Source organism: Denticeps clupeoides, chromosome 12, assembly GCF_900700375.1.
Source record: "Denticeps clupeoides chromosome 12, fDenClu1.1, whole genome shotgun sequence".
In the NCBI taxonomy this organism is placed as follows: Eukaryota; Metazoa; Chordata; class Actinopteri; order Clupeiformes; family Denticipitidae; genus Denticeps; species Denticeps clupeoides.
This window is the reverse complement of record NC_041718.1, coordinates 12,941,648-12,968,209: the sequence shown is the minus strand read 5'-3', so window position 1 is coordinate 12,968,209 and position 26,562 is coordinate 12,941,648. Positions and strand designations below refer to the sequence as shown.

At 43.0% G+C, this 26,562-nt stretch overlaps 1 protein-coding gene across 2 annotated transcripts; it reads left to right on the top strand.

Annotated features, from left to right (window-relative positions):
• The first annotated feature begins 216 nt into the window (after positions 1-216).
• On the top strand, positions 217-26,360 carry trim62.1 (tripartite motif containing 62, tandem duplicate 1). Of its 2 annotated transcripts, XM_028999485.1 has the most exons (6): positions 217-330; positions 1,728-2,301; positions 19,221-19,316; positions 21,314-21,570; positions 21,916-22,031; positions 24,435-26,360. In XM_028999485.1, exons 2-6 carry the CDS (start codon positions 1,888-1,890, stop codon positions 24,983-24,985), a joined length of 1,434 nt encoding a protein of 477 aa, XP_028855318.1. In that variant the 5' UTR covers positions 217-330; positions 1,728-1,887; the 3' UTR covers positions 24,986-26,360. The 2 variants fall into 2 exon arrangements, with proteins under 2 accessions (XP_028855318.1, XP_028855320.1); XM_028999487.1 differs by lacking the exons at positions 217-330; positions 1,728-2,301 and adding an exon at positions 12,861-13,103.
• Positions 26,361-26,562: the final 202 nt, after the last annotated feature.

The following is a 26,562-nucleotide window of genomic DNA, read 5'->3' as shown; positions in this document are numbered from 1 at the left end:
GGCTAAAATCTTCCGCGTGGAATACGTTTCATTGCTTTATTCGACTAAACTGTACAAAAGTATATATTTCGTGTAAGTAGTGAGGTTTGAAAATAATATGATCGGCCTTCTGTTCTGCTGATAAACGTCAGCGTCTTGTCGTTTAACGTTCAATGTTAGCATAAGACCCCTATTTCCCTGCCAGGTGGAAGTTGGTTCACTCCATTCCTGTGCTCCAGTCCTTCCTGGGTAGAATTGGACGCCGGAGGAGAGGAGCAGCAGTGGGTTGCGGCAGCTCTTGGCTTAGTGAAATGCCGAAGTTATTCGAAATGGTCCTTTTGACGACTGCTGGTAATGTTTGACCTATACACATATAATAATAATAAACAAATTGCACTTTTTGACATTTGCGTCAGTTTACGTTTATATGTATGGTCAATTTTTTTTTACATAAGGGAATTATTAATCTCACTCACAGCACAAGGGATATGTATTTACATAGCCACTCAGTCAGGAAGGCAACTAGCTAGCCAGCTAATTACTTAGCAACATCTAGCCAGCTAACGATAGGTTGTCAGAGGGTTGCCAGGGTAGCGTTTTTTTACGTGAAATTATTGTTGCTCTTCGACGCACGATTGCGGTGAAATAATCAAGAGGTATGACCGCATAAAAAGTGTGATTCGTGGTTCAAATGAAGTGCTGTCCAGTCATACGTATAAGAATACGTATGATTGTAAGTGTAACAGCACTCAATGCACAATTTCTTTTACGTCACAATTTTCGAACCGTTTTGCGTAATTGCACAGATTCTGGTTCTTCAGAAAATTGTTCACTTACATTTCCCCTGTATCGCTTTGTGAGTGCATGCTTTCGTGAGCACAATATGCGGATTCTGTTCAGTTAAACCATTAAATGAAATCTATACGCTGAAACTACCGTATTGACAATGAACAAACGTGCCGTTTTACAGCCCATTCAGTGCTATTCATTTGGGAGGGTTGGGATTGAAAATTTGCCGACCCAATCTGGCAACACCGGCTTCCTACACGCAAGCTACGTTAGCGAAGGGACAAAGTAAATATCCTTAAAACCCACTCGATAGCCTTACAATTGCGAAGCGCGATTACATATTAAACGCGTGTGCGCGTCGTTGCGGTTGAACGCGTGCTTAACGCAGAAGTTTTCATTTACTTTGTTGCTGACAGCAGGTCTAACGTTGCGGGAGTGCGCTGCGGTCCCCGCGGCTGACAGCCACCGTGTCGGTCCAATTTAGCAGCGGGCTAACCGAGCCGGCGTCTCTCCTTAAAGAAAGGAGCAATTTTTTAAACATGCGTTAATGTGGTGAAATTAGTGTATCGACTAAGCTGTTCCGACCCGGAAACTTTTAAACGTCCGTTTAGCTTTTTTTTTTTTACTGCGTCTTAAGGTTTCTGCTTTACTAATTGTTGCATCTATAACTATAAGAACGATGAAGATTTACCTATGGAAATGACTCAATTAAATATATAATAACTAACTTTGAAAATGTTTTCTTTATTTTAGTTAATAAAATGTTCTCAGTATTAGTATTATCATGTTATTATCATGGTAACATCTTGCAAATTGCCTTTTAAAAAATATATATTTCCCTCCCTTTTTGTTATAATGTTAATCATTTCGTCACAGTTATATCGGTTGCCTTCTTGTTCTTGGCTACTTATTTTCCGTCTTACAATAAGCATGTGTTTTTTTATGTATGTTTCTAACAGGAAACACCAAAGACAGCCGAGTATGAGCCCGTTGGTATGATTTGGGGATTTAAAGGTGTCTGCTGCAACCTGCCAGAAAGTGTCTGCCGCCCGCGGTGAACCGCCGCAAGCACGTTACGTTTATTTCCCGGAACCATTGAATGCTGCTGTTCATACATGAATGCAAATGGCTTGCTGTTTGAAAGATGAGCTTTTGTGTTCTATCTGCCTGAGTATCTACCAAGACCCAGTCAGCTTTGGCTGTGAGCATTATTTTTGCCGAAAGTGCATCACTGAGCACTGGAGCAGGCAGGAGCACCACAGCACAAGGGATTGTCCAGAGTGCAGGAGGACCTTTACTGATCCACTGCTCTCGCCAAGCCTCAAGCTGTCCAACATCGTGGAGAGGTACGCTGCTTTCCCCCTAGACGCCATCCTTAATGCACAGAGGAGCTCATACCCGTGCAAGGACCATGAAAAGGTCAAGCTCTTCTGTATTAGTGACAAGAGCCTGGTCTGCTTCTTCTGTGACGAGCCCGCCTTACACGAACAGCACCAAGTGACCACAATTGATGAGGCTTATGAGGAAATACAGGTCAGTAGTACTTATTTTACTTCCTCTGTGACATCTGGACAAAATCTATTGGAAATTAAATCAGTATCATGTTGCTGTAGAGATGTACAACTGGACAAATTCTGCGAAGGATATTTATAGGATCATGTTCTGCCTTAAATTGTTAAACAATATAGCATGTACTATGTATAGTAGAAGTATGTAGTTCGCAAATGTTTCCTTTTAAGATGTGTGTATTCAATACTAGTTTTGAACAATTTAATGATTTACTAATTACATGGCCAGACCACATAATTATGAAGTCTTAAAAGATCAGAAACCTATTCTTATATAAGAATATTCCTCTGTGGATGTTGACCATTAAAGATATGTATTAAACATTTTAAGCTGTGATGCCATTACATTATGTAAGTGGGTTTACATTAATATTAAGATTCTGGGATTTAGAAGCTTATTCTAGGATAGTCTGACCTCCTTTCTTATTACTAGGAAAAAACCCAGAGTATTTTATGAAACCAAAACAACCCATTCAGAATGACATTTGTACTTGTTTTACTAATCAAAATTTCAACCTAATTCATTGCTATTCATGACCAAATTCTGATATTTAAAAGTAACTAGTCACACTAAGTACAACTATATTTGAATACTTCTGTAATGTATTTTCTCCTTATTGCCTAGAAAAAATTAAGACCTCATCTATGAATGATTTACAAGTCCTTTTTTTCCATTATGTAATAATAATAATTTTTATTCCTCTCTCTCTTGTTTGCTTTGATCATTCAATGCTGTTCAGTCATGAGGCTAACACCACAGCTTTCACCACTATTAGAACAGAGTTGCTTTATCTTAACTCTGGCACTTGTTTGACACTACGAGTGTTCAACGTGAGCGGGTCCTGATAAGAAGCATCTATCTAAGCCAGTGGGTTGCAGTCCTTTAATATGGGGCCATGTACCTCACTCTTATTGTAAAGGTTTAAAAGCCCTCTCTTAAGAAATGCCATCGAAGACTGTCTGCACAGCTGGCAGAAATACATAGATGCATTTTTTTTTTGTGTGTGTGAAGAGATTATGGCCTAATGAGAGTCACTAATGCAAGATAATGGTACATAATGAGAGTAGTTTATTTATTTTGCAGTGGGTCTCAGTCTGATTGGTTGTTTTAGCTGCCAAAAATGCCATTAGATCGCTGTGGCTCCAGTGGTGCAACTGCCTGATCACATTTCCTCTGTGGTGGTGTTACAATCATGCGAACAAGTCTCAAGAGGGAAACATGGTGTATGGTTGTAATCCTCTGTAGAAAATTAATTAGTTTAGCATGCTGCAGTTGTCAGACAGTTTGTGCTGGTGTCCCCTCGAGAGGTTCCCCTGGGTGAGATTTTATATATAATAAAAAAAAGAAAAAAAGAAACTGCATTGTGATGGCAGGCTTTCTGTGGCCAAGTGTGCTGTATAGCACTTTGTGAGATTTTCAGGGATTTATTCTGGGCTCTCATCAGAAACAAGCATTTCCCAAGAAGCTGGGCACAGTCTGGTGCCAAGTGCTTTTAAGCACAAGGAGCAATTTCCCAGGGGATTCCTGGGCCGCTCTTAGATGTTAATGAAACTGTTTAGCCTAAGAAAAGCCCCTTTGGTCAAAGAATACAATCATGTGTCTTGCTGTTGCTTGGAGCTAATTTGGGAGTTTGCATCAGTAGGTTAAACCTTTCAATATTTGAAGCCAGAACAAGTGAAGGTTTCCTGATCACTTAAAATCGTTGTGTTTCAATTTTTTTTATTAAAGAGCTGACCTTTCCACATATTCCAACATTTCTACCGTAGAACTGTTGGTTAGATGTTGACCCACCCATGAAATAGACGACTGTTTCCAAAATGTTTTTGCTTGATATTTGATATTCAATTATTTATATTGTTTTAATAATAATGCATTGAGCATTACTATATTATTGTTAATCGTTTTACACCATTACCACAGCATTTTACAGAGTACCACTCATTACAGAGTGATTTTAGTAAGAATTTGGACAAGTGTCTCACCTAATGAATAACCAGATCAGAACACTGGAATCTTGAACATAAGTAACACACCTTTACCTGCTAATCTTGAATGACTGCAACAGAACTATAGCTTCATATCTCCTGTGGTGATTGACAGATCTGCTGATCAACAAACAGACAAACAGACAGCCCTATCCTTTGACAGCTTTGCTGCTCCATTTCTATATTTACTGATCTCTGGGGGCCAGGGCTCATCCAAGTGTATCAGCACTTTCCCTCTCTAAACTTTCTTCTTTCATCCCTTCATCTAACGTTCCCCCTCCTATCCTCTACTCTTTCCATAATGACACTTTTGGAGACCAGACACATCTTTGCCCCCCAGGAGGCCGTGTGCAGACAAATGGAAGTTTTCACTGGGAAAATGGTTTGGCAGCTTGAAAAGGGGAAAAAATAACGCTTGTGCTTATCTTTGCAGGGCAGAGCCAGGTTATATCCCTGCTCTTCTAGTAAGATCAAATGATTTAAATACTTTAATGTTGCCGTTGTGTGGCATCTGAGAATGATTCAACTCAGTGCAAGTGCATATCGAGTTATCAATTAAACAGCACGGTTTCAAGCGGGATGCAAAAGTGATGCAGAATGTGTTGATCTATGTCGTCAGTAGCGTGCTCCAGCAATAAATTCTCGTACAGGCACCCGGCAGTGTGGGAAGCTGGATTTTGCCTGTTGCACTGCGCACTCTGAGTGAGCTGAAAGTGTAATCTCCTTAACTTTGCATGTTAACTCCTGTGACCTCTCGGAGACTCTGAATCTTGCAGCTTATGTCTGTGGCTCTGTGCACTGCTTTAGTTCCCTGCAGGTGACAACCACATTCTTTACAAACACACACAGACACACACAGGTAATAACACACACACACACACACACACACACACAGATGTGTTTAGCAAGTTGCCATGTCACTTCTTTAATTACTAAACTAATATATTTATTGCACAATGCCATTTTAGAGCCATTAATGAAAAAATAAATAATGGATAAAATCTTTATTGAGAATAATGTCATTAAATTACAAGAATTATCATACAAGTCCCTAAGTCATATTGTATTGGATAATCGATTGTTGTAATGGTGATGACAAAATTGTGCGCCAGATTTCTGCTGGATGCTTCTGGATCAATGACTTTTAGGATTGATCTGATTGTCTCTTAAGAGAATACGTAACCTCTTTGAATTGCGCATAGGTGTTATGAGCACTATCCATCTGCAAGTTATTTTATTGGACTGTCGTTCTGGGTTGTGTGCTCAGCCTTTTATTTTTTTAAGGGTTTTCAACAGGAAGGGAACGCATTTTAGGCAGCATGCATGGAAGGTGAAATATAGTTTGCTCCAGTCGCGTAATTTCTGACAGGTCCATGTCACTTTTTTTATTTCTGTGAACCTCACAGTTATAGATGATAAATCCAGTACCAAAGAATAACATGACTAACTCCTCAGTGTCTTCCATGATGATGACAGAGCATAACATTTTCTATTCTAATATTATGACTTTATTCTCGTAATTGTATGACTTGATACTTGAAATTCATTTTTTTTTATTTGTCATCAGTGGCCCTAAAACGCTGTCTTAGTATCGGCAATATCACAGTATTTAAAGTTTTTAAAAATTTACATTTGCATTTACAGCATTTATCAGACGCCCTTATCCAGAGCGACTTACAATAAGTAGTTACAGGGACAGTCCCCCTGGAGCAACTTAGGGTTAAGTGTCTTGCTCAGGGACACAATGGTAGTAAGTGGGATTTGAACCTGGGTCTTCTGGTTCACAGGCGAGTGTGCTACCCACTAGGCTACTACCACCCCAAAGATTAGTTCACTCTAGGTGTCTTTTAAAATTTAATTATTTATTTTAAACCAGACTGTAAATAGACATACACATGCAGGTCCATGTTTCTCATGTATAACCTGGCCATTATGGTCTGCGTACTATTTAAATGTTTAAATAGTGTTTGCTCTTGCCACTGGCGATTTGCTGTTGAAAGGTTTTTGATTCTGAGTCACCCAGTAAAGCAGGTGAACAAGAACAAGCTCCTCTTGACGTTTCTCTTTGTGCCCCGTATGATTATTTCGACAGATGTCAACCCTACTTTCACTGATCGTCTAATTTTAAGAAACTATACCCAGGTTACTGAACCATATCTCATCAAGCAATGGGAGCCTGAGCTTTCCTGAATTCCATCATGTAGTATAATGAACTAGACTGAAAACAGAACCACATATTTAACTTTCCAAAGGGCCTGTTATTGCTGAGGACATTCTAGCATTTTCTAATGTATGCAGCTTTTGTTTGTCTGGTAATAGCTCCTCCCACTTGCTGCACCCGACCAACAGGAAGGCAGCCATACATTTTAGGGCAGTTGGCTTCAAGGTTCTAGTTATTTTTCCATTTGCCCTGCATGTCACAGCCAAAGCAGGGTTTTACTACTTACCTGAGGCCTGCCACTTTGTGCAGAAGAGGAAGCGTCTTGGACGGCCCCATAATTACGGTTGCAACTGTCAGAGAACTGTAGGACGGGAGCATTTTGGGTCGGGAAGCGTCAGTGCCTAGTTCTGAATTGGCTGGGGACCATTTTCCGCTCCATTTCTCATTAGTTTGCACCAGCCTAAAAAAAAGGCCCGTCCTCTGTGCGGAGCATTTTAGAGTATTTCTCTTTTCTTTCAACAATTAGAAGTCCTCCTTTACTCCTCATGGTTTTCAACGGATAAGTGTTGAATCCTAGGTCCGTCTTTTCATGCGCATATTTATACCCAATCCTACAAGTATTTAACTGACTTCCTTCAGTTAACTGACAAACTGGTTCCTTAACACCGGTTCTCAACCAACAATTTTTGCCAGAATTGTGAGATTCAGATCTGTATTTTCTTTTTGTCTACCTTGCCCACAGCACCAAAACCAGACATCATAAACACGATCTTTCTTAGTCATCCATTACCAGACCAAACATGCAGATAGAATATCATCACTTTTTTTCAATATTACATATACATTACTTTTTACATTTATTGTATTGAGCAGACGCTGTTATCCAGAGCAACTTACAATTGCTATCTGGACTGTCCTTCCCACAAGGGATGGAAATTTAAATAGCTGTGTCCTTTTATTGTTGTACATTATTGATGAGATTGTATTGTTGGTGTATCAAATTAGATACTTAACCCAGTGTGTGGAAAAACAAGGGAAGCACTGAAAGGGGTCTGGACCTGTACTACCACTCCTTGTCCTTGTACATTTTCTTTCCAATCATTGCATTTAAAATGTATTTATTTTACACTTCAGCCACTCCAATATCATAATTGTTTTACAGATAACAGAAATGCAAAATACTCAGGGACAAAGAGATAACCATGCTGTGATATCTATGTGCAGCATATTATATTATTGCTTGTGTAGTGTAGTGGTCACTTCTTCTTTATTCCCACCGCTATTAAATGCTGTAGGACAAGGTTCATGTCTGCTTGGATCTTGACCTCTCCCTCTCTCTCATTTTCTGTCCCCTTAAATAGAGCGCACCCTTCAGGGCTGCATTCATGACTCAGGCAGTTTCAAGGACAGCTCTGCTGCCCAGTTGCTCTCTTGCCATTGGCCTGTCTCCCTGAGGCCTCTCCTCTCTCATTCGTTCTCATTCCCCTCCATTCCTTCCTTTCACTCAACCTGCCCTCTATGCGTGGGTCACAGTGTATTCCTCAGCATCTTGAGCAGGACCCTGACATTGTCCTGGTTGCTTTAACTTGGTGTCTGTTGGGTGAGATGGTCTCAAAATGCTCTGCATACAACCCCATGCTGTGTGACGGCCTACAGCATAGCTTGCCCCACTAACCACATCTCTACATGCGCGTTGCTGGATTCAAATTAGAGGAGGCACCATCTTGATGTTTGCAAGGGCAGGTTCATTACCGCTTTGAATGGGAACAGCGTGAGCATGGTTGATTCTGGCGTGGAGCCAGTCTACTTGGGAGAAAAGTTCATTATAGCTACGGTACTACGGAAGCGATGTCTGCTGGCCCATTCTTCATTTTCCTGCCTGTCCAAGCATGCACCTCCAGGGATGAATGCAATATTAGCTCACCTGTCTCTCTTGTGTGTGTGAAGGCTGGCACAGTCCATAATTTCAAAGAGTTTCTTAACCGCCGTTTATTACCACATCAACGATGCATGTGTTAGCTGCCTGTTTCATACCAGAACCTTTTATTGAACTTGATATGCAGCATAACTGTAATTCATGAACTTGGTGAACTCTTCACCATTTATGTTAATGAAAGGCAACATTTTTATCAAAATCCTGACGAGGGAACATTCAACTAAATATGCAAATATGTTATGGTACTGCTCATCCTGCAATACTTGATTTAATAAGATCATTTACAGGAATGACCATGATACTTCAGTTCTGAACACTGACATATCTGTAACGTGTATGAAGCTATATAATAGCATGTAGTAGCAACTTAAACATTACATTTATTGTTCCATTTATTGTTATTCATAACATGGCCCCACTCATGGATTGGCATCATGTAATAATATAACTATTCTTTATTTGTATTCATATGACACTTGAACAATATTAGAAGAGTACAGCATGCATGTTGTATGTTTTTTGTTGTCCAGTGAAAGTTAATATTTGTTTGTGTTGACCTCCTCAGTAGTAGAACCAAGGCGATGAATATCAAACTCTTTGACATGGATGTTGTGTTTGGATGAGTCAAGACACGTCTTTCAGTACATAATAAAACATAATTGAGACCTGTTAATCCTGCTTCCAAAGAGCTGCTGCTTGAATGATTCACCCCCAGCCCACCATCTGTAGTCGGATTGTCTGCCGCAAGCAGCTAGTAGGTTACAAACAGATCGCACCGTAGGTTGAGCACTCTTAAGCCCCGTCTTATTGTCTTTTCTCCTGGCTTTGGCCGTTTCCGTGTGTCTGCAGTGGCGATCTGTCTCCTGACCCCACGTCCACCTGACGCTCAGCCTCTCCCGCGTGGAGATACGCTGCCGTGATTAGGTGGGGGAATTAGCACAGATTACTGACCATTGTTCTGAGGCCAAGGCTAGCCTGGCATGTAATCTCCTCTAATTCCCCTGCGCCGAGACCCGGGGCTATCCATGATTAGCTCTGCGTGATTCAATTAGACAAGTTGTTGATCGGGGTCTTTATTAGAGAATCTGAATTCAAGCCTTTGCTGCTTAGAGCCATCAAAACAGTGAGCGAATCACTGCAGCCTGACGTGGTCCACGATGGCAGAGCTCATTTCTTCTTCCTTATTCTTTTAGTCTGAGGAGCTCTGTCAGTAGTAGGGCTGTGGGGAAATCACTTGAAAGCTGTTGGCTGGCCCAGGTTACATTCCCAGCCGCCCCCACTGTCAATGCAAACCAGTCCTTTCCTTTAGCCATTCGTCCTCCGGCAGGACTGCTTATGTCCTAGTGCAGATAGGTACGATTTGTCCTCAATGAATTATTTAGGTGTGAAGGCTCTCCTGAGGCTCCAGAGTAATCCGGCACACCTCCACCGTAAACGTGACCCCTTTCATGTGAGTGGAAAATCACCGCCGACATCAATCTCCTGTCTTTCCACTCCGGGGAGGCTCTTGCACAGTCTCAGGTGGTACAAAAGGCTCTGGAAATGTGAGTTAAACTTCATGAGGCGGTGATGGGGTTACATGCGCCTGCTGGGGAGTATGGATGCTCTGCTGCCCCTGCCACAGGGGTGGTTTCTCTCAGGTTGGAATCCCATGCTGAGTACTAACTGTCAAGCTTGATTTACATTTCCATAAACCCTGTGGTTGAAGATGACTGCCTCTATTGTCATAGGTTCGGCATAGACTAACAACTTCTTCCCACATGCAGAAGGTTAAACTTGACCCATTAGAAGTCAAATAAACCTGCCTGGATCAATTCTGGACGCATCAGTCAAATCTTTACTGATTGTGATGTATTTTGATTATTTTGATTTTTACAGTGCACACTTAACAGTCCACATGCTTTTGCTTTACAACTCCTATTTAAAACGATCTCTGGTCTATAACATCCGTAGCTCTTTTTATGTTCTTAATCATGCACCAGATGGCCCCCAAATCTTCCCTAACAATAGGTAGTTACATTTATTCGGTCACTAAAAGTACCGTTCTGTTTATTGAATATAATTTTTTCACCTTTTCCTTTTCTGTTGTTTGATGCTGAGTTTGGATTCATGCAAAGGCATTTCCAAAGCTGACAAATTGTCTGGAGGTTTGTGTTTTAATGTGTGTGTCTCTAAGTGCACTCACGGCCATGCGCCTTTTTTAGTAGGCCAGATGAAGCAGCAAGGCTGGCAACCAATAAAATGCCTCGCCGCCCTGAGGCCGGCCGCTGTACAGCTTCTCCAGAGGCTTCCGGAAAAGAGCAAACAAACAAATCTGTTACTTAACATTGCATTGCAACATTGCATTCATTGAACATGAATTGAACTCTGCCTGTGTGTATATCTGTGTGTTTGTGTCTCTCTCTTTCTCTCTGTTGATCTGCTGCTTAAATCCCCCGGTGCCCGTGGTGTTGACTGCTGGAACAGCTTACACTCATTCGCACCTCCGAGTGTGCCCCTCTGAGGGTCTGAGCAGCCTGATAACTGTGGACCGCTGTTCCCACCTCGTCTGCACACGTCCAGCACAACACATTGCATGTATTGCGGCGTGGTTTTAAATGAGCAACATCCTTCTATCTGCGGTGTTGTTTAATCCTAAGGAGCCTTTTTTTTTTGGAGCCATTGGGCTCATGACATGGTTAAATTAGTGTTTTGCCATAATCATACAAACCCTACACGGGTTCTTATTAATGTATTTATTTATTTGTATATCTGGTGGGTCAGACTCCTGACTGTGTACTTTGCACAATGATACACTTGGATTTAAAAAAAACCTTCATGATATCATGATATGATAACATGGTGGTTGTATTCACCGAAGAATGTCTGCTGACTTCGAGAGCAACCTAACTTTTAAAAAAAAAATTTTTTAAAGCTGATTGGCTGTAGTCTACCCCTGTAGCTCTGAATGCCTTAGATGGTGGCTCACCTCAAAACACACCGTACACATGATAGGTTAACATATTTGGATTTTCTTTAATATCTAAGTAGGTTTTATGACCATAGATGTTGCAGCTTCTCAAAGCTCAAAAAAATTTTAAAACTTAAATCTTTCAAAGAGTTCTGTTCAGGCTTCAGTTCTGTAATAGATAGGATTCCGCTCTTAAAGTAGTAATCCAACAGTGCTGACATGTCATCTTCCATCTGGGTGTGGGTGTGTGTGAATCAGCGCTGCAGAAGAGTTTATGAATTTTTTTGCTGGTTTATTTTCCAACAAATAATGCAGTATATAAATTTATATATATATACACATATTCACACACACATACATTTCATGCAGAAACATAATATGTGTGTGTGTGTGTGTGTGTGTGAATGATCTAGATTCTGCCCTCATACTTCAGCTATGAGTGTGAGGCATGTGTCTTTGGACTGAACAGTCATGAGGATTCTGCAGATGTGTTTGTGTGATTTCTCTCAATTTCCTCCTTTCTCCTTTTACCCTCCTCCTTTTTTCCCCTGTAACACTCGAACCCTCACCCTCTGGTAGGTGACCCCCCTCCCCTGTACTCATTTAGTCTCTCTGCAGTCTCAGTCTTTCTCCCTGTCAGCAGCTTGCTGAGGACGCCGGTTCACTGCCTCAGCAGAGAGTTACAAGCGAAGCAGCAAGGGCACGCCACCTCTGTTCACACTCAAGTCCCAACTCGTGCGCGCACTCATCGATTTCTCGGCCTGGCTGCCAGGCAGAGGGACTGTTCGTTTGGGCAGGGGGACGATCTGTGCTGTGCCTCCCAACAGGTTCTGCTGGCAGCACTGCTGTCCGGAGTGCGAGGGACCTTGCTTAGAGCCGGTGCCAGTCACCCCAGGTTCTCTTGTCGGTTGCCAGAGCAACATGACCTCTTTTCATGTCTGCTGCCCATGTTAATTAATGAGAGCAGGTCTTGGCACTGACTCCTGAGGCACGCAAGTGTAACCCCCTTTCACCTTCCTTTGCTTTAAACCTGCACATGTTTAAGCACTGCTGGCTTTTGCTCATACTGGGAAAAATTCCCCCCAGTGTGTGTTTCCATGTGTATAGGTAGGTGTCTGTGTGTGTGTGTGTGTGTGTGTGTGTGTGGTAGTCAATTGGAACAGGCTGGAGGAAGCTGAGCAGCCCCCCAGCATTCATCATTTACATGACTTGCCCTACATTTTATCCACCAGAGAAGCCAGATTGCAGCCCCTGGTCCCAATAATCCTCCTCTGTCCAACTCGTGTCTGCACTCAAGAGCCTTTCAGGTTTATAGCAGGACTGGACAGGATCTGCCTTTTGCCTTTGGCCTTGGTGATAGAATCATTATAATCATTGGTTTTTGTTGGTCTGTCTTTGGTGGCACAACCTGCATGTCATTTTTTGTTGAGCAAGAAGCACATTGCAGGTCTCTAACTCTATATTGTCTTTCCTAATCCATTTAGAGATCCAGCAGGGTGATACGATTCCAAAAGGAAACCGTTCAGAGATGGAGAGTCTGTGTGATTGAAGCCTCTCTCCGTGCCGCACGTTTCGCTAAGTGAAGGCTGTTGGGAGGACAATATTCATATTCACATCAGCGTTCCTGAGAATGTCTCTCCTTGTTTATTCTGTGCTGTTCTGTTTTCTCTAAGTTCCGTTCTGTGTCAGCGCCGTGTGGGAGTGGAGGTGCATGGCAGACTCTATTGTCTGGAGGTAATCTTGTTAGGGGACAGATAATCCTGACCGCTGGGTGTGAGCTTTTGCCCCGTCCAGCGGCCAATCTAATCTACTCCATTTTTTCCCAGCATCCACACACCCTTCCGTCCATCAATTATTGGTCTCTTTGATGGCCACCCCTGACCCTCTGAAGTGCCTTCTGCACAGCTGTGGCTTTAAGGCACTCCCTCGTACAGCGGGAGGGAAAGGTTGAGCCTTCTGTCCATCCGATCACCCGCCCTTCATTACCGCTCCCACACAGCCAGCCCTGTTGCCATGACGCTGATTGACAGCAGTGGTTTCTATTCTTTTGCTTAATTAACTGGTCTTCCCTTCCTGCTGTGGCTGTGTACCGTGTCCTCTGGAGCTGAATGGAATTTGGCATCTACCTCAACGTGCCATTAGCTCTGCTTATTAAATAGTGCCGCAGTGACACAGGCTTCACGTGATGCGCTGTCAGCCGCATCTCATTGTCACCTGCGTCCGTATCAGGACATGATCAGCCCCTCCGGCAGACACGCCGAGAATTTTGAGCTCTTTGCTCAGACTTCCTCGCTGTCTGCCATCTGGGTACAGGATTTTTTTTTTTTGGAGTCAGTGGCTGGCAGATGAACCTCGGCCCCCACCCAGATGGTGCTGCATCATCTGCCACTGCGCATGACTCTTGTCAGCGGGCCGTGGCAGCAGCGACGTGCTCGGACTGCAGGGACTTGGCTTTTCACTCCATCCATTCCCCTCCATCCGTCCCTCACTGATGCCAAGAGAAAAAGATTTTTTTTTTTGCCATGGTGGAAAAAAAAAAATTAACTAAAATGTTAGACCTGATGCAGCATTTTTTCATGGTGTGTCAAACTAATTAATCACACATTTTACAAGGAATAAAAGACAATTAATTCATACAATTTTAAAAATATTTTTTAGGTATTTAGGTTTAGTTTAGGTTTAGAGTAATTTTTCTAAAATTCATATTTATGTGTAATCTTTTTATACATATGCACTATGGTGGCTCTGTGTGAAACAGCATTTCATGACACTGTACACTGTATACTGCTGTATTGATAGTAAAACTCTTGAATCTCTTGAAGACAAAAGTACTGTAATGTATGTTTACTAAGACAGAATTGTAAAGCGGCTCAGATGGGGAGTGACAGGGAGGTGACGTGGTCATTTTGAAAACAATAAGGATGTTTGTGCAAATACTTTGTTTTAAGTTGGGCAATTTCTTGGTTATTTTTTAATACATTTAAAATGCCTAGAATATCTGTAAATTAATTATAGTGATTTAACTAATTTTGACTGCCTTTTTTTTTTTTTTTTTGGTCTGTGCTCAAAGTGGAAGATCGGAGGCCATTCTGGGCACAAACTGGTTTTGATGTAGCACCGTTGGAGATCTTACATGCTGCTATTCCACAGTTACAGTCTACTGCCAGTGCTGCACATTGCTGCCAGGATGCTAATAGCAAAAGCTAATTTTCACAGCGCTCTCCTTACCCTCCCACCTACGTGCGAGTCTATCCAGTCCTGTGTAAAAACCGCAGGTGGATACACTATACTGAACAAGGGACTTTCCAACGATCCATTGTGTTTGTATCGTGCAACACCCAGATCTAGAGAAATTTCTGTAACCCAAGACTGGACGTGTCACATTGCTCGAGTATTTGTGAGATGACTGCTGCAATTCGCTGAACAGTGGAATTTTTTTTGCTGGACCCAAATGGCAATTTCTTGTGTGTATCATAGACCTTAAACTCATGCACAGACTGGACTATTTATTTCTGTGTTTATTAAGAACTGCATGCTGACGTAGAAACTAAGGAGAAAGCAGACATTGCACATTTATGACATATTGTATTTAATGACTTTGTCATTTATTTATATAAAATTCTACTAAAAACTGTGAGAAATTTGACATTCAGCTGTGCTCCTATCTGACATGTCAGTATATTTTTTTCAATGGTTCTTTTTCCTGAGGTTGGCCGGTGGTTCCTGGGTCACACTAACTCATACTGGTTTCCAGCGTCATCTCAGTATGATTGTCCTTATCACCAAGCCATCTGTTGGTGGGGTATGGACTTCCATGCTCGGCAGAAAAGGAGATTTTGTCCCTTTTGGAGGGGAGTTTGCCTGAACAGACATTGCTTGACTGGCACCTTGTTGGTGTAACCTGCTTGGTGACGTTCTTCTGTAGGGCTGGGCGAAAAATTATACCCTGCTATATCCAAAATCATTTATGACAGTGATTTGTTCATGATACAACACATTTACATTTACAGCATTTATAAGACGCCCTTATCCAGAGTGACTTACAATCAGTAGTTACAGGGACAGTCCCCCCCTGGAGCAATTTAGGGTTAAGTGTCTTGCTCAGGGACCCAATGGCAGTAAGATGGGTTTGAACCTGGGTCTTCTGGTTCTTAGGCGGGTGTGTTACCCACTAGGCTACTACCACAGATATTTTTTTGGATTTAAATAAATTTTATTCATTAGTATGTGGCTGAAACCTTTTTGAGTTCCCAGTTTCTTTTGCTCTTGTACTTTATCTAATTTGTTGTTCTGAGTGGAAATAATTCTTAAAAGAGTTTTTTTCTGGTAACACAAATGCCTGGTGAATTAAACCACTGGGGGAGAAGCGCAGTGACAAGTAAAACCCATGCATAAAGGTCACATTACCTTGAAGAGAGACTGTTGCTGGGGTTGCGCAGAAAGAAGACAGCATGCTATAAGAGTAAAGTACAGTACAGAAATAAAACACAAAGCCAAGAAAGGTTATCTTTATCTTGGAGAGCAAGGACTAACTACACACTCTGCCCTTTTTGTTTGTGTTTATTTCCAGTGCCCAGAAAATTATTATTATTTTATTTTATATATTCTTTAAAACTACGTTTAAAATGGGAGGCGCTCTTGGTTATGAATGACTGCTGTCACACACCCTACTTCCTCATTCTGGACTATTTAAACTGCACTATTTTGCTGTGGTGCCCTAGCAACCAACCTTTTTTTCCACTTTCACATCTGTACTCTCTGGCTTATTTATGATTCCTCTTCAACACCATCCTCTTTGGAGCGGCTTTTGAACTTGGGAGTTGTTCCTGTGTTGTGATGCAGGGAAATGCGGTGTGATAGGTGGATGAGTCACCGCCTTCTGTAACCCCCGGTGATCCGTAACCCCCGGTGTAGCCCTCCTCTGTCCTTGCGTCAGTGTGGCAGGACACCGCTCTGCATGCTTTTGATGATTGTGGCCATAAAGACTGGGTCAGCGGAGGCCTTCATATGCTTCTGTCTGCGTCCGTCCTGATGACATGACAGGGCTACATCCTTGGGAGCTTAGTATTTATGTGCCTGTGGTTTACGTGGTTATTTCCTGTTCTCCCAGTGCCCTTATAATTCGCTCAGGCTGTAGAAGGTGGGAGCCAGAAGAATGTTCTGGATAACAGCAGCATTCATTGTGGCGAGAGACTCCCGCTTTTCACGCTGGCTCCTGCTCAGCAAACATCAATAATGCCAAAGTGCTCTTTGGAGCTGTGTAGGCATGCCAGCAGTGTGGATGCCCTATTTATCCCCCCCGTCCTCATCAGCGCAGGCAGTGTGGAGCTTACAACTCTCTTAAGCTCCCGACAAAGCTGCTGGGCTTTAATAAAGTCAAGTTGCTTGACGAAGGAGTTGAGGAAGTGCATGTTTGGCAGTGATCTGATTTGTGATCTTATTTGTACATTTTATTTTCTTTTTCTCCTCCACCTCAGTTTCTATATGTCCCATGCAGCATGGCAGAGAGGAATAAGGACCGGGTGAAATTAGTTTTAGGCCTATATTGGTCTGACTGTGACCTTGTTCACGTCTCTGTGATCTGGATACATAGATGAATGATTAGCTGTGTATAAATGATCAGGGATGGGGATTCCTTGATGCGATACTGTATCGATACTTTGCCACCAACAACAGCAATGCTGTAAATGTAATTGTTTGCTGCATTGTTTGTTTGCAAGCTGTGGTTCTGACTCCTCTTGGGCATTGTAGTGCCCTAGCGGGAAAGGAAGCTGACTTGTAACTGAAGGGTTGTGGGTTCAAATCCCGAACCATCAAGGTGCCGTGGTCACTGTATGCTGTGCACGTCCGGATTTACTAAGTGCAACACCCAATATTTTATATGGGGTGTGTGTGTGTGTGTGTGTGTGTGTGTGTGTGTGTGTGTGTATATATATATATATATGTATACTATATATTTATAATATATAAAATATTTTTTTTATATTTTAAATAAGTAAGGAAAGGCCTTAAAATCTTAAATTTGGCTTCCTTAAACCTGCAGAAACCCAACACTGCTTGTCCACTCCACGGTAAAGTGAACATGGTACGGCCGAATGTATTCAAACTATTCAAAGCGCTTATTGTCATGTGTACAGAAGAAATTACCTTTCTCTGTACAGTGAAATCCTTTCTTGCTGTCCACGTACAAATGCTTAGTTAGCATACATTTAATATAAATAATATAAAGTTGGTGAGGACTAAAGATAAATATATATTAAGTGTAATACAGTGACAAGGAAATTACAATATGATGTGCAGATGTAGATGGAGGGGATGTGCAAATAGCTTAGTATGTAAATGAGCTTAATGAGTCTTGGTGCAAAATTCCAATTGAGGTAGTTCAGCTTTTAAGGTGTCTGAAGGAGTTGTTTAGTCAGGAGGTTCTAGATTTCACTCTTTGTGAAATTCTCTGTTTGTCTTCAACCACTGAGATTCGCTTCCTTCATTTTTTTTACTTCCACATTGATAACACAAAGGAAAGAGTGATAGTGGTGTGGAAAAAAAGCAGAGTTAAAAGGAAAAGGCTTTGAGTGAAATGTGGGACAGTGTCACCTTCAGCTGACTTCAAACACTAGACTTTTTAAAAAAAAAAAAAAAGAGCTCAAAGCTGTTTTTGTAAGAAACATTGGGAGTAGTGGAACATTGGATTGAAATAAGAAAAGTATTTTTTTTAGAAGTATTTGTTTTTTTCTGGATTTTTGGCAAGCATTCAGCCAATCACATACACTTTGCCAATGGTAGGTTCCTAGGGACAAGACACTATTCTGAAATGAAGGCAAAATTAGTCCAAATAATTCCTTGTTCCTGATGTGCAAACACAGCACAAAGATAGCGATTATGCTTCTCCAAAGTGCCCATAGGAATATAACTAGACACTGTGTTAGAATTGTGTTATTAAAAAGTTCGACACACACACAGCTCCTTCAGACGTCTCTGATCCTCAGTTTTAAGGATTCAGCAATCCTTCAGGTAACATTTTCCCGTGTGCTTTTGCAGGAGGAGGAGGAAGAAGAGGGTTTGATTCTTCCTCTAATATGGTTGCAACAGTCCTAATAACACTGTTGGCCACGGTGGCGGCCCACTTGTTCCATTTCTGCCAGGGCCAGTGTTACAAAGGCCCAGTTTCCATGGCAGAGGCATCTCCTGGGACCTGTTCATGCATGTGTTTTTTTATTTATTATTAATTTACGTATTAAATGCTTTTTTTTTTTTCCAGCTTTAGGAAACTTTTTCCACAGCCTCTGTATATGGCCATTGAGAAGACAGCAATGTCTAATAGAGGCAAAGCCAACCCCAATTAAATAGTCATTGCAGGCTTTTAGCAGGAGATCGATGGTGGCTGCAGGAGCCGCAGTAGGGAAAAAGCCCAAGTTTTGGGCACAATTGAATTTCAAATGTACTTGTAAGCCGGCAGCTTCGTCCTGTTGTTGCCTTACGGCTCTGAGCTGCATTGCTCTGCCAGAATGCTTTTGGTTTGATGCACCCATTAGGTTTCCTGCAGTCAGGCAGTTGACGTCCCTCTGAGTGCGCAACTTAATAGTCCGAATTCCAGTCATTTTGGTCATTAGTCCTCGGCAGTAAAGGAGGGGAGGGTTTTTTTCACTATTGCAGTGGTGTTTGTGACTTTTGAATCATGCCGTTTGCTGCATTACTAAGGGTTTGTTTTATTTGTGTTTGTGCAGGCTAATTACTGAAAGTTCATTTGTTTTGAGTAATACATATTGTTAGAAATTAATTTATACAAACCAGTTGTTCCCATTGTAATGTGAATACTAACGTATTTGTGTGTGTTCTCGTGCTCTCTTTCAGAGAGAGATGAAGGAGCAGCTGGCCACTCTTCAGGAGAGCGAGAAGGGCCACACAGAGGCTCTGCAGCTCTTACAGAGGCAACTCACCGAGACCAAGGTACCATCCCTCCCCCCTGCTCATTAACTGGTCGAACAAAAAAAAATCCCCACCCACCATCGGCCCACTAACATTCACCCAGCATTCTCCACATAATCCAATTAGCAACAAGGCCACGTCTGTTTAGGCATTCTAATTGGACCCTGTTAATACGACATGCAGAGAGAAGAGCAGCGATCGAAACGCTGCCCACCGTGCAGCCAGCAGCATCACAACGGCCCGCTGGTGCGCAATATTAATTCAAGGCATGTCTCTCTCCACTCTATCTATTCCGCTCTTCCCACCTCCCCTCTCTGAAGGAGATGGATGGTGAAATTCCAACGAGAAAATTGCTTTATTGAGCAGCTCTTTAATCTTGACACCATGTTTACATCAGTGCAGGGAGGGGACAGAGTCAATGTGGCGGCTCTGAGCTGCTGGGGAGGGTTCCTGACAGTCTGTGGGCGTTTATATTTGTCATTAAGGGGAATGGCTCATAGTTCATGCCGTGTCAGCCATCTCACTGGCCAGCTACACAGGGCGTCTTATTGTCCACATTGCATTGGGTCTTTCTGTATTTATCGGTTTTCTCGTGTAATATAATGTTTTTATTATTACTGTAACTGAGTCAGACTGCTATTTTGTAAAGATGAAACTGAAAATTCTGATTGACTGCAGGGGGTATAAAAATCTTTGCAGGTCTGTTTAACATGCTGCAGGTCTGCCTGGAACAACAATTTGTCCACATTTTCTACTTTTTTTTGCTGTATCAATCAAGAAGACACTGATTTGATGCTATCACTTATAATATTATTATTATTATATAATTATTATTATAGATTCTTCACTGCACAGACTATCTGCAATATTGGTTGAAAATGTCTCCAGTAAACATTACCATGCTGCTTTGAACAGAAGGAGTTATTCTCAGTGTTTATGCTCAATTGCTTTTGAACGACCCGAGGATTTTGGCCTATTTTATACCCTCTGTACCAGTCCTTGCACCTGCAGTGACGGGCAAGCACAGACACTGACCGGTTCTTGTGTAATGTAGTCACAACACAGGAATTATTCACCTCGGTATAAAAGTATAAAGGTTAAATGTTGGTCCTGCTGCTTGGGTTTATCTGTACAGCCATTGTGTTTACACAACTTTTCCCATCAGAAGCCCAGACTTTGTGTCTGATTTCCTAGCGCCGGTGGGAAGATGGTCTGATTACCTGATGCCACTGGAGCCCTGAGGACGGTGTAGCTCTGGGAGGCTTTAAATAGCCTTGTGCTCCGACAGAATAAGTCCGGCGGGACAGCTTAAGCCCTAGAGAAGAGCGTCACCACAGCTCACCGGAGCCTGGCTCGCCTGTCAGCAGTCACTAGCTGGGCCTGCCCAGCCCTCTGGAAATAATGCAAAGCACCCTCCTGTAGCAGAGATAAGTGATCCTAATGGAAGCTCTTTATGGAGATCTTTTGCCTTTAGAGCACAGATGCAAATGCACACAGCATTTATCTTGAGTATAAACAGATATTTAGATTAATCCTGTTGTTGATCAGGGAAAATAGATCTTAGACTGTGATGGATTTGTACAGAAGATGTTAGTGAGCATCCCTCCCTCGACTTTCTTCTGCAGTAGGTAAAGGCCTTTTAATAGAAGTGATTCATTTCCTCTGTAGTCTGTTTCTCGCCCCACCATTCTTCAGCCCTCTGGCCCTTTGGTTTCCTAGAAGGCTTTTCTTCTCACTTCTGTGACCAGCAACTCTGTGGATGTTCCTGCCATGACCTCCAGGCCGAAACTCTCGGTTATTTGTGGATGTTGGATAAAAGTGTGTAATAGTGGTTGTAAGTGTGTGTGTGCGTGCTAATTTCAAATCTGTTCAGTTTCAGCAAGTTTCTTTTGTTGAAAGGCAAAAAAAAGAGAAGAAAGGACTCAGCAAAAGTCCCTGTTTAGGCGGGTCTCCTGTGACTATTGATGCGCTTAGGTTCATTTCAGCCACTTATTTATTTCTTTTTTTGGCTTCGGCAGTCCTCTGCGAAGAGCCTACGTGCCACCATAGGCGAGGCGTTTGAGCGCCTGCACCGATTCCTGCGCGAGAGGCAGAAGAGCATGCTGGAAGAGCTGGAGACGGACACGGCACGTACCCTCACCGACATCGAGCACAAGATCCAGCGCTACAGCCAGCAGCTGCGAGACGTCAAGGAGGGCATCCAGATCCTCCAGGAACGGCTCAGTGAGACTGGCCGGCACGACTTCCTGGAAGGCGTGGCCCTCACTTCTGAAAAGTATGGATGGGCGTGGCATGGTGGGAAATTAGTGGGGTTTTTTTTTTTTTTTTTTTTGTGAGAAGTGATTGTCATTGTGAAAACACTGCAGCATAGTACACAGTGGCAAGACTAAATTGAACCCATCACCTTGGTGAGCAGTAGGCAGCCATGAAAGGTGCTCAGGGAGCAGTGTTTGCCCAATGGTGCCTCAGTGGCACCTTCTGATTATTGGTCCATTTCCTTACCTGCTAGGCCAACCACAGCCCCCTGGCATCTGTAGTATTAAAAACATTTTTTTGGCTTGTTGTTCAGTGATAATACTAATGTATAGGTGTTATAACCCCACACTTTGTGTCTTCACAGAATCAAAGGAAAAATCCACGAAACCAATCTTTCCTATGAAGATTTCCCCACATCCAAATATATGGGCCCTCTACAGTACACTATCTGGAAGTCACTGTTCCAGGATATATCACCAGGTAATTCAAAGACACTCACAACAAAAACAGCCCTGACACCCTTTTACTGTTGAAATACCACCACTGTAGTGCAGATATAAGATGAGTCCCTAATTAAAGCAAATTGTCATGTTTGGCACCAATGTGTGTAATGTGTGTTTATTCTATATATATATGTGTGTGTGTGTGTGTGTGTGTGTGTGTGTATACGTGTGAACATTATTTATTTATTTATCTTTGTCTATGCTGCAAATGAATAAGCAAAAAAATGTTGCATTTGGGCCCATAAAATATTTGGTAAACCTATTCTCATTATCATGTAGCGTGTAGCTATTTATTGAGGTTGGAGGCTTGTGACAGTAACATCACATGGTTTTTTCGATGTGCTCATATGTGTATTTTTAGACTTAACCTCTGACTTTAGTTCTCGCTGAAAACTGATACCATCCGCTTTGGAAGACTGTGCTGACTCAGCGCTCTCTATTGTGTCCTTAAACACACTGAGCCTGCATGGTGTGCAGCTCTTGAGAATGTGTACAGATGAATAGGGCCCTTGATGCAAAGCCCATATTTACCATTGCAAGGCCTAGAATCCTTTTCTGTCAGGAAGTTGTTGACTTGACTTTTTTTTTTTTTTTTTTTTTGTCTTTCTTTTTCTTGTCAAATGAACTGTCTGTTCAGATCAGTTCTTGCTCAGCTGAATATTCTGACAGTCCTTCCCCATCCAGCTTGACAAGTGGGGCCAAATCCTGGGCCTCTTCCTCCTAACCGCACCCATACATTCCTCACATACTTTCATTGTTGGTAGAAGACTCTAGAACATGACATCATTGATATGGTATATGTGACTCGTGTAATGACAAAATATACTCACATTTTTACGAATAAAGCTGAATTATGCAGCAATAAATGATGCTCTAATTGGTAAATATATGTTGTTTTATTGGTGTATTACCTACCCTGTGTATACAGCCGGGTCCATGAATATTGGGACACAATTCTATTTGGCAGCCAATTGTCCCATTTGCTTTTTGTTCGCTTAAAAAGGCACAAATACAAACTGGTAATTTCATTTCAAATCCGTTGTGGTGGTGTGATTACAATCGTGTTGATGTCTCAATATTTATGGTCCTGACCGTATGTGTATGCACCTACATATTGATCGGCACACCAGCATGTGCTGAAAAAGAATCTCTGACACTGAACACTGACTTCTTTTTTCTTTTTTACCTGAGACTGTATATAGCCTCGCCTGATAGAAGACAGGGTTCTATTGTTTAGCATGGATAATTGAGGTGGGGTATTGCAGTATGAATTGCACGCCTTTCCTCCCTCACAGATCACCTCTGCAAATCATATTCCAGACCTCTCAGTCCAACACACACACAGAGGGTGTGTCAGAAGATTTTTGTTTTGCTTTTAAATCTGAGTGTTCTAACATGCACCACTTTTGACGCGCTGACGTCACTTGTTCTGGAATGAACTCTGGTTTCCTCAGATAGTCACTTCAGTTGTCGTGTCACTGCACCACCCATCTCTGGCGCATTAGTGTCCCCTCACATGAGGACACAGTTGCATTGCAGAAGGCCTGTCCTCCATCCTTGCGGAGCCTTCCAGCTTGTAGTGTCGGTAGTGAGAGTGCAGTTTGTGTTTTTGTCGAGGGGCCCCGGGGGGTGGGGGGGGGGGGGGGGGGGGTGGGGGTGTAGACAGTGACTGTGGGCATCGCCACGGTGGACAGGGAGTGAGTGAGTGCTGATGGATGAGTCTCAGCGCTTTTATTGTGCCCTGCTGAGGCTCTCGCTCCCTCCGTCAGCAGCTTCGGAGCCAAGGCCCTGCAGCCCCCGGGGGCCGCCTGTGCGCCCTCGCACTTTTTATTCACGCTGTGCTGCTTGCGCTTGCTATTTCCCGCAGTCCCACAAGGACGCTGCGTTTTGAAGAGGATGCCGCTACCTTTAATGAAGTCGGGGCGCAGCGGACCTGCGAGCACGGCCGCCGTGCATTAAGCGTGTGTGTTCAGCTAATGGGCTGCTTTGTAGCATAAAATAAGTTGACCCGCAGGCTATTTCTCTGGATACAGGTTTTAATATGCGATTAATGGGATTTTCACACCTGTTATGAGGTTCAAGTCGAGTGGAAATAAGGGCGCTTTTCAATTTCCAAAATTTGTCGTTTGTGGCTTGTGTCTTCTGAGAGTCACAACACTTGAGACGTTGTGGTACAATAAGAAGTGAACAGTACAGTAGGTTTAAACAAGCAGGACGTACAAATGCGAGTGTTGACCCCGTCGAACACATTCTTCTGTGGTTTTAAGAATTTTTCCTCTGGCGGCGCCAATAATTCACTGACTGCTGTGCCTGAGGGGAAGCAGTCTGGATGTGTTGGAACCTGCTGAGCTCTAATTCTGCTCCTTTTGATCCTCTGCAGTGCCTGCCGCCTTGACCCTGGACCCAATGACTGCTCACCAGCGGCTCATCCTGTCGGACGACTGCACCATCGTAGCGTACGGCAACCTCCACCCGCAGCCGCTGCAGGACTCGCCGCGCCGCTTCGACGTGGAGGTGTCTGTGCTGGGCGCCGAGGGCTTCAGCTCGGGCGTCCACTACTGGGAGGTGATGGTTTCGGAGAAGACCCAGTGGATGATCGGCATCGCCAGCGAGGCAGTCAACCGCAAGGGCAGCATCCAGATCCAGCCCAGCCGCGGGTTCTACTGCATTGTCATGCACGACGGCAACCAGTACAGTGCCTGCACCGAGCCCTGGACCCGCCTGAATGTCAAGAGCAAGCTGGAGAAAGTGGGCGTCTACCTGGACTGCCTCAAGGGCCTGCTGGTCTTCTACAACGCAGACGACATGTCCTGGCTCTACACCTACCGGGAGAAGTTCTCCACCAAGCTCTTCCCTTACTTCAGCCCAGGACAAAGCCACGCCAATGGCAAGAACGTGCAGCCCTTGAGAATCAACACCGTCCGTCTATAGAACCTGCAGACAGCTGAGGAGATTTAACAGGGGTTCCAACAAAAACGAAAATCCATAGAAATAAATTCATACAACAGGGTGTATTCAGTGTTCTGTTCTTTGGTTGTGTCCAGATCATCCTGATGCCAGTGGTCCTCTGGGCCTTGTGTTGTCCAGTGTGTTTGTGGATATAGAGGGTGGGGGAGGTTTTGCACAGTTGTCATCAGAGGTTTCTCCTGAACCTCTGATATGTTAGTGTCCATGTAATCCTGTCTTGGACCCTGTTTCAGACCCTCATGCGCCCCTCCTTTATATTCTTCTTCGAGTCAGTCCGTGTCCTCAAAAGACTGGAGTCCAGAAGAAAGGTGGCGTTTTTTTTTTTTTTGTGATGATGTTTGAGTAATGGTGTGTGTATGTGGCATCTCCTCTACTTTGTATTTCACAATCTATGTATCTGCTGCTAGCAGAGTGGGGTTGTGCCGTTGTGTGTTTGTGTGTGTGTGTTCGCAGACACTGCACATCTTGCGTGGTCTGGTTGTGTGTCTGTGGTATGTTACAGCTCTTCGTTATTTAATCACCTTTTACTTTTCTTCCCAAACATTCCTTCATCTTGGGATTCCTGGCCTCATCTCTCACTGGTGTCCACAGGGTCTCATTAGCTGCACCGGGTTGGGGGTCTTTCTCGTGCCATCATTTGAACCCAAGGAACATTACGTAGGCTTTATTGCTTGATTCAGCTGGGATTTTGAAGTCAGCAGAACTCATCTGAAGCGTTTGATGAGAAGTGAGGATGGCAGAGCGCTGATCTGTGTTTTTGAAAGCAGGGGCCTGAAACGCTTATTAAAGTGCACTGTACGCTGGAAGCAAACGCTGGCACGCTCTGTAAAAAAAAAAAAAAAACCCAGACGAGTGAGCAATCTCAGACTTTTAAAGTGTTGGGCAAAGATCACATCTGACTTTTTTTTTTTTTTTTTTTTTTGGAGTGGACCGCTTTTAAAACACCAGGAGATGGAAGGCCCCGGCTAATCCCTATAGCTGGATCAGTGTTTTCTACATCCTCACACAAAAAGCACCTAAAACCAAAAGCCCCAGTGCTGTGTGTACGTGTTCAAAACGGGAGTGGAGCCCTGGCTGAATGTTTTCAGTCAGTCACAGTTGGTAAAAATGATTGGTTTTAATTGGTGGCGGGGTACATGAGATAGTTATGGTGATTTATTCTGCTCATTACAGCCGCGATGATGTGCTCATTAAAGACAATGATTCTTATTAAAGTCGACGATTGCGTGCTTTAGGATGACGGACGCTTCGCACCTGTCATTGTGTAAACACTCTGGTGTGCTTTTGCTGCTGGAGGTTTCATGAGAAACTGCTTACTTGTACGATTAAACCATGGGGAAATCAATCAAAATCTGTCTTCGCTTCTTTTTCATGGTGAAGTCACCAAACCTGCAAAGTGAAATAAAAGGGCCACAGCTGTGTTTTAGCAGCATAGTGCTGGTACACAAACAAGGGGGCAATGTTTGTCATTGTCAAGCTGTTGCTGGGACAGAAGGACCTTTTATGCGCTTGGAGTACATTATTGTACTTCAGCATATGTG